The sequence below is a fragment of the Thamnophis elegans genome, chromosome 1 (genome assembly GCF_009769535.1).
Source record: "Thamnophis elegans isolate rThaEle1 chromosome 1, rThaEle1.pri, whole genome shotgun sequence".
Classification (NCBI taxonomy): Eukaryota; Metazoa; Chordata; class Lepidosauria; order Squamata; family Colubridae; genus Thamnophis; species Thamnophis elegans.
In genome coordinates, this window is record NC_045541.1 from 171,697,929 (window position 1) to 171,713,181 (window position 15,253).

Sequence of the window (15,253 nt, forward strand, 5' to 3'; positions counted from 1 at the left end):
CTAAAACCTGGATTTTAATCTGCACCGTTTTCCCATTCTCAGTTGTGGGAGATCTCCTCTGGGAACCTTCTCCTCTCTGTCGTCTTCGATGTGAGCATCATGTCAGTGACCCTTGACCTTGCAGAATACCGCATGTTCTGTGGCGGACTGGATGGTTCCATCTTCCAGGTTGACCTCTGCTCCTGGGTAGGTCCCATTTTGCGCAGTATCTAGTAAGCATCCCAGGTACCTTGGGCAAGGCAGTGGGGTGGAATTTCAGACCTGTTAGGATTATTGTGTTCTATAGAAATCTTTTTTAGAATGGAATAGAATAGAACAGAATTCTTTATTGGCCAAGTGTGGACACGCAAGGAATTTGTCTTTGGTGCATATGCTCTCAGTGTACATAAAAGAAAAGATACATTCATCACAAATCATAAGGTGCAACACTTAGTGATAGTCAAGGTTACTAATAAGCAATCAAATCATACTAGGAAACAATCAATATTAACCGTAAGGATACAAGGAACAAAGTTACAGCCACACAGTCATAAGTGGGAGGAGATGGGTGATAGGAACGAAGAGAAGATTAATAGTAATAGTAATGCAGACTTAGTAGTTTGACGGTGTTGAGGGAGTTATTTGTTTAGCAGAGTGATGGCGTTCGGGGAAACACTTTTGCCCTTCAGGACAGATATTCAGGGGGGTCTGCCAATGCATGGATGCAAAAATATAAAAAAGGAAAATTAAATGAACAAATGGCCCAAACCTCACAGGATTCCCATATCTTGTGAAGTCATCCCCCACCCCCAATTCTTGCTTTATAAATCTCATGATACAGATAGCCCTTAACTTGAGGCTGATTTCAAAGTTACAATGGACCTTCCCAGAGTGACTTATGATCCATTTTTGAAATTATGATGGACACACACGGACACACACACATACCAGTCATATGATCCCATTTTTGGGTGATTGGCAACCAGCTCATCTTTACAGTGGTTTGCAGCATCCTGAAAATTACCATTTGCAACATTTTTAGCTATTTGCCAGCAGTTACATTCCAGCAAAAAAAAAAATAATAAGTACATTAGGGGAACTAGATTTGCTTAACAACCATGTGTTCACTTAATGACCATAAAAATGGTTATAATGTCGAATCCAGTCACACAATGCTTTGAACTATGATCACAATGACTTAGCACTGTTAATTTCATGATCATTTATGATCGTAAGCCAAGGTCTACTTGAACCTGAGGTGAGGAGTAACATGATTTATACCTTTGCCAGGTTTCAAGCACTTTTAATTTTTTTTAAAAAAAATATTAATGATTTCTAAGGTCCTGAGGCAACCGTACAAACATTCTCCTACATCTTTGCATTCATGAATAAGCATATTCGTAGCTACTGATTTACACAGCAGTCCAAAAAAGCTTTCCATGGTAAGATAAGCTGTGGTGGTGCAGTGGTTAGAATGCTGTATTGCAGGCTAACTCTGCCCACTGCCGGGAGTTTGATCCTGAATGGCTCAAGGTTGACTCAGCCTTCCATCCTTCAGAGGTCGATAAAATGAAAACCCAGATTGTTGGGGACAATATGCTGACTCTGTAAACCAGTGTTTTTCAACCTTTTTTGTGCAAAGGCACACTTTTTTCATGAAAAAAATCACGAGGCACACCACCATTAGAAAATGTTAAAAAAATTTAACTCTGTGCCTATATTGACTATATATAAAGTGTTTTTCCCACGGCACACCTTACACTATGTCACGGCACACTAGTGTGCCGCGGCACAGTGGTTGAAAAACACTGCTGTAAACCACTTAGAGCGGACTTATGAATGGTATATATCAGCGTTTGTTGCAAAAATCAAATCCAGAAAGCACAAACAGATAAGTGATTCAGCAGGATTCATTTAAATAAGAAACTTCTTTATATACATAATGACACTTGAGTAAATGTATAATACCATAACTCCAACATGGTAGTAGTTAGAGGCAAAGCACAGGTAGAGGAGAATTGGTTTCAGTTCAGAGTTCAGAGCTTAATACAGATTAATTCTCTTGCACAGACACAGAGCTACATAGGTAAGCCACGCCCAGGCTCTAAGCCATCTGGCATGGCTCTCAGTCACCAAATAGTTCCCATTGGCTGACCCAGTTGCCATGCCTATACATTGGCTGACCTTGTTACCCTGTCCTATTCCAGCCAGTCCCCAATGGCTGACCTGTTGCTATGTCCTATTCAAGTTCATGAATATTCTGACAATATATATAAGTGCTATTGCTATAAAGGAAACCGTTAGAAGGTCCTTCCTTGCATTGTGAATAAAAAATGCCACTTTTTGTCTGCTGAATCTGTTAAGTCAGGAATGGAAAGTCAGATCTGTATGACCCATGGTTTCTTCCCATTAGTTTCTTATGCCCAACTGAAGCTCTAAGCAGGCCACAAAAGAAAAGTAGAAAGAAAGCCATAATTAACCAATAATGAGTATACCTCATTAAAATGTGACTGGAGTGTAGCAGTGTTGCCTTTTGGACTTTGGGTTCCTGCAGATCAGCTCAACAGCACAAGCCACCCCCAAATCCGACTTTTTCCTAATTGGGTTAAGAAAGAAAACCACCTCCTGGTTTTGTTTTGCTTTTAATGGCCATTGCTTCTTCCGTAGTCTGCTACTTTTCGTTTCCCAGAGACTACCTTAATTCTGTCTTGACAGAACACTTTCCTTCTCCTACTTGGCCGGAATATAAATTGATTTTCAGGGAGGGAATCAATGTTGGAGGTGGGCAGCCTTAAGGTTACAGTACCTGAAATGCCAAAGACCTGGGTGAGAATTTCAGCAGCAAATCTCTGCTTCCTTCTAGCAACCATAGTTTCTTCTAGTAACCATAGCTCAGTAGAAGATCCTGAGTACTTCCAGTTTAAAAGTATTAGATGGCTGATAAAGGGAAGGTCTGGCTACCAAAGTAGTACAGCCTGAGAAAAATATACGGAATAAAGTGAGTTATTAACTTGGAAGGAGCTTCCTCAATCTTTTATCATTGTTTAATTTTAATCCATAATGGTGCATTAAAATATAATGTTCTCCCTTCTCTCAGCCTGTGCAAAGAGAAAGAGGTTTTCAGTCTGAGCAGGAGAATGGAAAGATCTTCAAAGGACATAGGTGAGTGTCTAATTTTTCTGTTCCTTTCTTGAACTAGCACGACTTAAATATTTAGCCTGGGCCAGCACAGCTTCCACGTGCTGCAGGAATGAATGTCTGTGTCAGATCCGGAAGCCATCTTTTGGGCTTCAGGCCTGCCATATTTTTCTACTGTGGGAAAATGGGAGGGGAGATTATACAGAGTGTGGATGATATATAGCCATAATAACATTCTTTCTCCGAAAGTCAAGGTCATCTGGCCCTGCAGTTGTGATGAGGTGACTAGGAGGCATCTCCTGTTTTGGATGGTACTTGATTGGGCCATGTGACGGACATGGGTGCTTGGCAGGGACTTGAACTTTCTTTTGGGTGGGGAAAACTTAGAAACTTTCAGTTTCGGGTTCATGTCAGGGTTCCAAATAACACCCTCAAAGAAAGACGACTCCAAGACTTGAGTTTCCTCAAAGTTCCATTTCATTAGAGATGCCATTTGGCACATCTGGGAAAACCCGATTCTGAAAGTTTCCTTTGCGTGTTTAAGGTTGCAGACCCCTGGGTTAAAGGGACCTGGGTGAGTGGGAGCATAGACATCTCAAGCACCATTTCAACCACTTTCTTAATAAAAATATTACAGTAATGACATTGATAGATAAAATCGAACTACCAATAAAGAGGAATATTTGTAGCTCAGGATTGAAATGAGGGGCCCTTGGGGCTCTCTGGGTTTAGTTGTTTTCTTGCAGGCTGTCATTGCCTGCAAGATGATATTACCTAGTTTGGGTAATGAAACATCTGCAAGAAAACAAGCAAGACCACTGAGGACTTTTCAAAATCAAAGTTAGCACTTTTAGACTGGTTGCCTTCTTTAATAACCAAATCACAACTGGCAACTCAGTTATTAAGCATTGCGGTTGGTAATCCACCCAGAGTGGCTTTGGTTAGTGAGATGGGCGGCTTATAAATTTAGTAAACAAATAGCTAAGGGAAACCACAACTGTGCTTACAACCTTACTTCAGCTTTCTTTCGCTTTGCAGACCTGCAAAGTTACTTCTTCCTCACTGTTGCAACTGCAGACAGTTACTGAATGAGACAGTCTTTAATTGAGGACTACCTGTAAGACCATTCAGGAAGAGGGGTGCTCTTCAGAGTGTAGTATGATTTGTTTTTCAACTTACCGCAGATGTTGAAAAAGTAGGACCCCTCCTCTTGTTCTGCCGAGCAAGAGCATGGACATCTGGACCCCAATTTTCTCTTGATTGCGCCACTTGCGAAAACACTGAAGATCCTCAAGTAAAGCCGCAGTCTTGTTCTTTCCGTAGGAATCAGGTGACGTGTCTCTCTGTCTCCACTGATGGAAGCCTTCTGCTGTCTGGCTCTCATGATGAAACAGTTCGGCTGTGGGACATCCAGAGCAAACAATGTCTCCGCACTGTGAATTACAAAGGTCTGTACATGTCGGTATAGATATTTAACTTACTGTATTTTTCGGACTATAAGACGCACCTTAGTTTTTGGGGAGGAAAATAGTGGAGGGGGGGAATTCTGCCTACCAGGTATTCATCTGACTAGCATCCTTAGCCTTGTCAGCTTCGGCACATTAGTTCGCTGGTTGTGAGCGAGCGAGGGCTCTCGTTGGGGCTGAGAGGCAGCTTCCAAAGCACAGCTGATCATCGCATGTGGCTCCATTTAGTAGAGCAGGCGAAGGGCGGAAGCGGTAAGACAAGGCAGCGTCTTAGTCACTGAGCCACTGCATCCCTAGCATTAATATAGAAGTAGCTTAATCTTTTAACCTATTATTGAATCTGGATAGCCTTTTGGTAAGCCTTTTGTGTACACCTGGAGAATTAACTTTGATGGTTCTTCTGAAGATAGGTTTGAGAAATTCCGGTTGAATTTGATTGGACATTTTCCTTGGGGAATTTTCTCTACTTTGAGCTGGGTGGGGCTGGGCAGGGATCCAAGTCGCTGTTTTATTTTGCATCAGAGCTCTGTTGTTGCATAAAACCTTCATCTCTATGAATTTCCCATGAAAGCAGACTGGTTTTTTTCAGTTCATTACCATCGCAATATGATTTACAACTCCTCTTTACTTTGAATGTTCTGAACGGCCTAAGCAAGGCTTAAAACATTAAGTTAGCAAAAAGGGATATAAAATTTGCATGGCTGAATCTTAAATATCATAATGAGACTTGGTATCATAAATTCTTCATCGTGCTGAATGACTTGGTAGTTAACTAAACACACAATGTAAGCTGCGGCAGGAGTTCTGTTTGTATAAAAGGACCATATCGCACGCTTGAAGTCGTAAGGCTGCCTGCCCCCCATAATATTACTTCCAGGGCAGTAGTTCTCAATCTTGGCAACTTTAAGAAGGGTGAACCAAATTACAGGTAGTTCTTGACTTACAACAGTTCCTTTAGCGACCATTCAGAGTTACAACAGCACTGAAAAAAGTGACTTAATTTTTTATTACACTTCTCAGCATCCCCATGGTCACCTGATCAAAATTCACAAATGCTTGGCAATTGGCCCATACGTACGACAGTTGCAGTGTGCCAAGGTCATGTGATCCTCTTTTGCGACAATGGCAAAGCCAGATTCACTTAACAACCATCTTACGAAATTAATAATTGCAGTGAAAATCAACAAATCAACTCTGATTTGTTGTGGTTAGTTGCGAAGTCGCGTCCGACCCATCACAACCCCATGGACAACGTTCCTCCAGGCCTTCCTGTCTTCTACCATCCTCTGGAGTCCATTTAAGCTCACGCCTACTGCATCAGTGACTCCATCCAGCCACCTCATTTTCTGTCGTCCCCTTCTTCTTTTGCCCTCCATCGTTCCCAGCATTAGGCTCATCTCCAGTGAGTCCTTCCTTCTTATTTGGTGGCCATTAGGTAATATAACAACTGGGATAAGAAAGTTCGTAAAATGGGGCAAAACCCACTTAACAATGTCTCACCAGCAGAAAACGTTTGGCTCTATTGAAGTTGTAAGTCAAGAACTATCTGTCCTTGAGAAAACACTGTTCTAGGATGTAGTTTTGGAATGCTTTTATGGTGGTTGTTAAGAGAGTTGCGTCCCATTTATGACCTTTTTGCCATTAAGTGAATCTTGCAGTTATTAAGTAAATCTGGCTTCCCCCATTGAGTTTGCTTTTTCAGAAGCCAGCAAGCAAGGGAGAGATAGTAGAGCTGGGGATGGGAGGGAGAGATCCAGAATGATCTACAACCAATAATATTTTTTGTGAAAATTGAGCATTTGATATTTTTTTTTCCCGTCCATATAAAAAATGACAAAAATCAGTTAACGCGATAAAGGTTTTTATATATCTGCCATGGAGAACATTTTTCTGATGCGCTCTACTAAATTTATGTTCGCCGTTCTCAGATTCAGATGTTTCTAAGGTGGGTTACAAATGAGGAAAGTGGAAGCACATTTATAAAATCGCCACAAAAAAACCAAAAACCAGATACGGAGTTCAAAGCTAATCCCTAGAGCGGCGATGGCTAACCTTTTTTAAAGATGTTCCAAAGCTATGTGCATGCGCACTAGTGCACGCACACGCATGCCCACCCACCTGCGCATGCACGAGCAACCCCCCCACCTGCAAATGCGCGAGCAACCTCCCATCGCACATGCGCAAGTGACCCACCCCGCGCATGTGTGAGCGACTCACGTCGCGGGAAATGAACTTCCGGTTGACCCATTGGGCATGTTTTTCACCCTCCGGAGGTTTTCCTGAAGCCTGGGGAGGGAGAAAATGGCCTTCAGAGAGCTGCTGTGCTGGCAAATATGGCTACGCTTGCCACCTGTGGCACACGTGCCATAGGTTCGCCATCACGGCCCTAGAGGGTACAGATAGTCCTCGACAGATGGCCACAACTGAGCCCAAACTTTCTGTGGCTCAGACAGTTGTTAATTGGATTTTACAACCTTTCTTGCCACGGTTATTAATTGAATCAGTGCAGTTGTTAAGTGAGTGACACGGTTGTTAAGTCAATCCAGCCTCCCCATTGACTGCTTGTCAGAAGGTTGCAAAAGGGGATCACGTAACCCCTGGGATACTGCAACCGTCATAAATATGAATCAGTTGCCAAGCGTCTGAATTTTGATCATGCGACCGTAAGGATACTGCAATGGTCGTAAGTGTGAAAAATGGTCATAAGTCCCTTTTTTCAGTGCCATTGTAACTTCAGTCACTAAATTGACCGTTGTAAGTTGAGGACTACCTGCATTTAATAGGTATTTCTTTTGATTGGTAAACAGCTTCAGAATCAGTGGGGAAAAAACAAGCTCTCTTTGCAGCTATAGCAGCTTCAACTCTTCAGGGAAGGCTATCCACAAGGTTCAGGAGTTTGTTTATGGGAATTTTTGACCATTCTCCCAGAAGCGCATTTGTGAGGTCACACACTGATATTGGACGAGTTTACGTGGCCTACCACTTCGTGTTTACGTGGCCTACCACTACCCTTACTGGGATTTGAACCTGGGCTGTATTACATATTAGGCAGTTGTGTTAGCCACTAAGCCACAGGCTCTCCTCCTAATTTATCAGCCCAGGTTCAAATCCCAGTAAGGGTATGGCTAGCTGATGAGACCTAAATAGCTTGAAATAGATCTACACTAGTCTCCCTTTATTTATTTATCAGCACAAATGCAACACAAATGTAACAAAAAGGCAACATTAAAAATAATGGCTTTCTGTCTGGATGGTCTCTTGAGATGAGCCAATAGACAGAAAAGGAAGCAGTGTGCTCTTTCCCATATTTGGGCATCCCAGGGCTTGTGACACAATAAATCTATCTATCTATCTATCTATCTATCTATCTATCTATCTATCTATCTATCTATCTATCATCTATCTATCTATCTATCTATCTATCTATCTATCTATCTATCTATCTATCTATCTATCTATCATCTATCATATATATATATATAAAATAATCTGTAGCCTTCCTTCCAGCACAGAGCTACTTTTATACTGGCGGGGACGTCCTTCAGCTCAGAAGCAGATAACAGACTCAGCACATAATGGAACTTTAGTTCATTTTCCGATTCAAAACAAGATGAAAAGATAGCTGCTGCGGTGGTATAAATTGAATGTGTACTTGTGTCCTGGCTTGTCCCTCCAGTGAATTACTTCCCTACCCCTTCCATTTATTTATTGCCTTTACTTTGGCTGGGCCCAGCCTCCTAACAGCTGGCGTGGGTCACTCCCTCCCTGACCTTCCGAGTGGGAATCTACAAACTTGCTGTGAGGTTTTGCTCCAGTGCGAAGCAGGTCGTGCTGTTTTGAACCAAGCTAGTTAACTGCCTCTTAGGGATATATGTTTTTTAATTTAATGGGGTCAAGGAAGCTTTGCTTCCCCTGGTTCATAACAAAATTGTTTCCCTGTTGCAGTGTCTAATTACTTCCCTCCACTCCCGCAGAAGACTCTTCCACCCGGCTGGCAATGGCTTGCTATTGTCACTCCCCTTGGGAAGTAACGCTGTTAACATTCTTTATCTCAACCTAGCAGAACACGAGATAAGAAGCTGCCAGTGACAGCTCAGGCAGTGATATCTCTTTCCTTGGAGATCTGCGTGCCTTCTTGGAAATCCCTCCCACCCTGTCCCTCAAAAGAGCCACTTGGCTGCTTCTGCTTCACATTTCCTGAATGCCTCCCAGGCTTCTCCAGCATCGGCTTTGGGTCTTAGAGGCTGTTCTTGCAGGACAGGAGTCAAAAAAAAAAAATCCTCTTAAGCAGGGGGAAAAAAAAAGACAACGATCCAGACAGTGCTAATAAGATGCCTCGAAGCTGAGCTGCAAGGCCTGTCAGTTTAATACATATAACTCTCAGGTCTGACAGTATTTTCTTCCACCAGGCTCCTAACAGATCTATCTTAAGGTTTATTTAATAAGCACATTTGAGCATTTGCTTGCGGGGGGGGGGGATAAATACATTTAGATTCATATCAAATCAATTTCTTAATTTATGATCCCGGATCAGCGGTAGAAACGGCCAAATGAAATCAGACAAAAGGAAAGAGAAAGGGCTGTCGGATGAGATTTGATGTCAGGGGTTGCCTCGTTTTAACTGCTGCAGCAGCAACTAAAATTGGCTCCTCGTGAATAGTGATTTCGCTATTTCGAGCCGGGAGGTAAAACGTGGGTGTAAAAACCATCTGTTCTACGAAGTGTACTTAGTAAAAGAGGAGTTAGGATGCCCTTTTGAAGATCCTTATAAAGGTCATCGTAAAATAAAGACACGTTGAAGTGATTTGTTTTCCCCAGAATCACAAGGGCAAATGATGTTGAGATTGGGAAATATTGGCAACCCTGCCAAATACTAGCGCAGGTGGAAGAATGTTCTGTCTGGCACTGATCAATCCTTTCCTAAAGCTGGGGGGAGACAAGGATGTACAGAGGCCAAACAGGTTCTCGGGAGCCTAAGTCTTGGCGTACATCAGGAGTGTTGAAAGACTGAATGAGTTGACTTCAGATTGGTAATTCAGTTATCCAGTCTTTGGAAGACTAACTTTTTGGCCTGGACATAATATGAATACAGAATTTACAGCTGGGGTGGGCAACACTGGAAGTTTTTAAGAAGATGTTGGATAGCCATTTTTCTGTAGTGGCGTAGTTTCCTGCCTAAGCAGGGGGCTGGACTAGAAGATTTCCAAAGTCCCTTCCAACTCTGTTATTCTATTGTATTGTAATTACGGTAATTTTCCCAAGGGGTCACCTAAGAAACGGGGGGAGAGGGGTTGTGTAGGGTATTGCCACTGTCCCCTCCCCATGCACCGCTGCCATCCCACCAACCCTGTAGCCGGACAGGGACAGGAAAAAGACTGGATGTGACCTGCAGACTGTAAAATGCCTCTGGCCTTAATTTTTGCTCTACAACTACCTTTGTCCATAATGAAAAATAATTGTCAGCTAAGACTAGCAGTAGCAAAACTGTAGGATTTCTAATTGGTTGCTATCAATAGTCACCATGCCCTGTGTTCAATTTAGGGCAAATATTTCTATTCATTTCTATGGAGTGGTGTGGTGGCCTAGTGGTGGAGCTCTCACCTCACCATCAGGAGTTTGATCCTGGAGAGAGGCAGATATTTCTCTCTCTGAACACACTGAGAATATAACTGCTGAACAAAACTCTGCATTGGCGACAGGAAGGGCAACCAGCCATAAAAACTCTCTGCCAGCTCCATTCAGTTGCACAGACTTTACCCCGCAAGGGATTATGAGGTTGTTAAAAGAAGATGACTTGTATTCATTTCTACCATGTTTCCCCGAAAATACGACATGTCCTCATAATATAGTGATGCCATATTTTTCTGATGGGCAAAAATATAAGCCCCCCCTCCATCACATATAAGCCGCCTGGCCAGGCAGAGCGCCGCTCACCAACCTAGCAGTATCCCAAAGGTGCCAAGCCGCGGGAACCTGGGGGGAGGCAAAGGTGATCGCGTTGCTTAGCACCCTCTGTCCCCTTAGGGACAGTTTGGTGTAGTGGTTCGGGTGCTGACCAAGAAACCAGGTGACAGTGAGTTCTAGTTTTGTCTTAGACATGAAAGCCGGCTGGTTGACTTTGGAACGGTCACTCGCTCTCAGTCCTACCCACCTCATAGGGTTGTTATTGTGTGGAAAATAGGAGGAGGAAGGAGTATTATGCATCATCACGAAATCTCCAGAACCATAAAGCCTACAAACTTGAAATTTGGCACGTATGTTCCTCTTGGCTTCTAGGTGCTTGCTAAGAAAGGACTTTTTGAAATGACCATCAGATCTTCAGTATTTCACATATTATTAAGACACTCTGATGCTAAGGAGTTAGACATTCTACTACCCCTCCCCACCTGAAAAGGACTGTTCCAACGGCCACTTGGGTATGGGCGTGGCCAGCAAGTGACACATCCGGCCTGTGGGCTGGGAGTTTAGAAATTCTACTCTCCCTCCCCACCTGAAAAATGTTCTGATGCTAAAGGAAAGAAGGGGATAAGATAGGAGAGGCCTCTGTGGGGCAAGCCTGAGGGAGAGAAGGGGATAGGAGAGGATCAATGGGGCCAGCCTGAGGGAGAGAAGGGGATAGGATAGGAGAGGTGAAATGCAGTATTACAGGCAAATTCTTCCCACAATCTGAAATTCATTCCTGATGGGGCTTGACTCAACCTTCCATCCTTCCCAGGTCAGTAAAATGAGGGGCCAGATTTTGGACAGCAATATGCAAACAATGTTGACATTTTAAACTGCCCAGAGACGGCTGTAAAAGTATATAGGTGGTATATAAGCTGAAATGCTTTTGCTATAAAAGTCAATTAAATTATTCTCCCACATCTCTACGTAGTTCAGTCGCTTCCAGGATATAGGTACTGCCCTACAAGAATGCAGAACAATCTCCCCATAGTCCTCTTACTTAAGTCAATGCTCTGGATTATTCTCTTTCCAAACAGGCAGTTTACTTAAAAATCAGGAGGGGTCCTCAGCATTGCATTTTTTCAGCCTCCGAAGGTTGCTGGGGCTCCTGCTGATTTATTCATTTTTTATTCATTACACTTAGAAGCCTGCCTAATGCCATAAAGCCACAGAGAGGCATACAGCATTAAAACTAGTATGAATAGGGAAAAAATGTCTCCTGAAAAAGACATTCAGTGCTACTACAGGTCAAATCCTATATAGCAGAGTCCCCAACACCCAGTCCGCAGCCCAGTACCAATCCATGGCTCATTGGGAACTGGCACACGCGAAACCATCCCCTGCCACTGCCACCACTGCCGGTCCATGGAGCCAGAAAAATTAGGGACCACTGCTCTAAGGGGTCATCTTCAGAGATGATATTCAGCCGGTTCAGACCAGTTCACCTGAACCCCTAGCAGAAATCGTAGGTGGGCCCGCCAACCTGTCCGGGCTCTGCTGTCCTATTTAGACAAGTTTTTGAGGCCGGGCACATGCATGGAAGGCGCATGCATGAGCAAAATGCACGGAAGTCCAGGCGCATGCATGAAAGGGGGAAGGCGCATGTGCGGGGAACCAGTGGTAACAAAATGTGAAACCCACCGTTGGTCATCTTACCCAATATGGTAAGAGCCTTTTGGAGCTTGGCAAGGTGCCCATGGTCCTCAGTTGTTGGGACTACATTTGCTATCTTCCCCAAGCACTGTGCTCAAGATGGATGAGAATTATACTTTGGGGGTCCAAGGCAGGAATCAAATGGAATGGAATGAAATAGAATATTAATGAATCGGGTATAGAACATTTCCAGGGGTGGGGGAGGCATTTGTTCACAGTCTAATGGATAAGATAAAGATTTGGGGGAAGAAAAGAGCCCTAGAGCCAAATTAAATATCTTTATGCGAAACCTATTCAGGTATCTAGTGTCACCTTATCCAAAAATTTCTAGTGCCAGGAAGAGCTGTAATTTGGCGTATTAAAGTCATAAGTTACTGCTGATTCTTAAAGTCATAAAATCAGACTTGGATTGATCATAGAGGTGATCCAGATCTGTATTTCTTGACCTCGGCAACTTTAAAACCTCAACTTCCAAAATTCCCCAGTCGCTCCACCCAAGTTGCTGAGGTTGAGAAATGCTGATCTACTCCACCTTCCTGCTCAGCACAGCATCTCTGACAGACAACCAGCTTCTGCCTGAAGACCTCTAATGAAGAAGAAACAGCCATGGCATGTGGGCAGCGTGTTTCACTGGCTGGCAGCTGAAAGCCAGGAGGTTGGTCCTGATGTCCAGCTTGAATTCTCTTCCTTGTGGTTATCATCAATTAGTTCTGATCTTGCCTGCTGGGCCCATAAGGAATGAGTCCACTCTTCCTTCAGTGTGACAGCCTTTCAGATATATAAAGGCTGCCATCATATTTCCTCTTAGTCATCTTTTCTGTAGGCCAAACTTTCCCAGTTCTTTTAATTGTCCCTCCAAGCGCTTGGTTTCCAGATCCTTCTCCATCTTGGTAGCCCTCATCTGAACTTGCATCCCTTGTTGAAACATGTTGGCCAGAATTGTTGTTATGTCCCTTGTTGAACTGTGTTGGCCAGAATCGAGTACAATTCTCCAAAACATCTAACCAAATCAGGACAATTTATTTTCCTTGATTGGGTCTCTGCATTCCTATTAACGTGTTCCTGTTAATGGCAAGATTGGCTTTGTCTTTTTAGAGATTCCACTGGTAGCTCAGGTTTAATTTGCAGTAAACAAAAGCACCCCAAACATTTTCCACATATTTTACTACTTAGTTAGGTCTTCCCATCCTAGGTGCCTTGCCTTTCCCCCCTTTCAGATGTAGATTCATTTCTCCTTGTTAAATTCTCTTCGTTTTAGCCCACTAGACCCCCTCTCTCTTATTTAAAGTATTGGCCACCGTTTGCATTTTTTGTCATCTGCAAACTTTATCAGTGCCTGCTAAACTTCGAGGTCAAAGTCATTGATAAGATTGGGTGGGAGCATTACTTTTATGTAAACATATCACAAAAAAATAAGCCTTGATAAGAAATAATGTTTTAGGATTTGAAAGAGAAGGTAGGTTTGTCTCAGATTATCAGCTCATAAATATCAATGCAATAGAAGTATAATAAGGGTACCAAGAAGTTCAAATGCAGTTTTAGGATGTATCAGCATAACTTTAATCCCCAGATCAGGAGAAATGATCATTCCACTTTCTTTGGACTTGGTCAGATCCCACTTTGACTACTCCGACTTCCAGACCCCACATTTTATTCAAGAAACTGGAAAAGGAATAGGAACAGGAAGGCAACCTGGAAAATTAAACCCTATGAGGAATGCGTCAGACCTGGAAGCCATATTTTACATTGGGCCTTCCCACATCACCTCCCAAAGACCTATTAGATCCCACAGGTCTCCTCCAAATTCCATCTGCCGGCCAATGTTGGCTGGCGACTCCCCGGGGGAGGGCCTTCTCTGTGGCTGCTCCGGCCCTATGGAATGATCTCCCCGTTGAGATCCGGACCCTGACTACCCTTCCGGCCTTCCGCAAAGCAACTAAGACCTGGCTGTTCCGGCAGGCCTAGGGCTGTTGAACTATCCATCCCCATTCGATGTTACGACTGTTGTTGAATTTTTAAATTGTTGTTTTTTTATTTTTGTACCCCCCCCTTCCCTTTTTATTGTTAGCCGCCCTGAGTCTTCCGGGAATAGGGCGGCATACAAGCCAAATAAATCAAATCAAATCAAATCAAATTTTCTACTGTGGGAAGAGGGGAGGGGGATTATATAAACCGATGATAGCTAACCTTTTTGTTGTTGCATGCCAAAAGCATGTGTGCATGTGCAACAGCACTTGTACACATGCACCTGCACCCATAATGCAATGTGCATGCACCCACTCCCCCTGCTCATATGCATGTGACCTCCCCAAGCCTCCCTGCGCCCCGTTTTGGACCCAGTAGGCCTCTCTGCAGCCTCCAGGGATGAAAAATGGGCTGTGGGGGGCACACCACCACCACTGCTCCCATGCATGTGCGTGCAACCCCCCCCCTCCTCACACATGTACGTGCATCTCCTTCATGCACTCCCCCCATGGATGCGTGGCAGAGACCCGAAAACAAGCTGGCCAGTGGGAGGTGCATGAGCAGTGCAGCTGAGCTGGGGTGACGGCTCGCGTGCCCGCTGAGAGGGCTCTGTGTGCCACCTGTGGCACACGTGCTATAGGTTCACTATCATGGATATAGATTATGGGTGATATATAGTCAAAATAACATTCTTTTCTCAGAGAGTCAAGGACACTTTGCCCTGCAGATGCGATGGTGTAACTGGGAGGCATCTCCAATTGGGACGGTGCCTGGTTGGGCCATGTGATGGACATGTGGGTGCTGGACAGGGGCTTGAATTTTCTTTTGGGTGGGGAAAACCTGGAAGCTTTCAGATTCGGGTTTTCCCAGATGTGCCAATATGACATCTCTAATAAAATGGAGCTTTGAGGAAACTCACACTTCGGAGTCTTCTTTTGTTGGGGGTGTTAATTGGATCCCTGACATTAACCCGAATCCTCTTTAACAACTCCTACCAGCTCCCCCCGAACTCCGGGGTGCTGACCCGATCCTGGGCGGTGCAAAGACTCAGGGAAGGTGGAGGGACAAAATGATTAAAAGAGCAGAGTAGGTTCGGTCTTGAGAAAGGA

At 43.8% G+C, this 15,253-nt stretch overlaps 1 protein-coding gene across 1 annotated transcript in view; it reads left to right on the forward strand.

The window, feature by feature from the left end:
- The window catches only part of WDR18 (WD repeat domain 18), an 84,836-nt gene that overhangs the window by 46,906 nt on the left and 22,677 nt on the right, over positions 1–15,253 (forward strand). Inside the window, exons 5-7 of the mRNA XM_032213133.1 lie at positions 43–186; positions 3,077–3,141; positions 4,441–4,565. Of these exons, the coding sequence (XP_032069024.1) occupies positions 43–186; positions 3,077–3,141; positions 4,441–4,565 (334 nt within the window). The remainder of the gene's footprint in view (positions 1–42; positions 187–3,076; positions 3,142–4,440; positions 4,566–15,253) is intronic.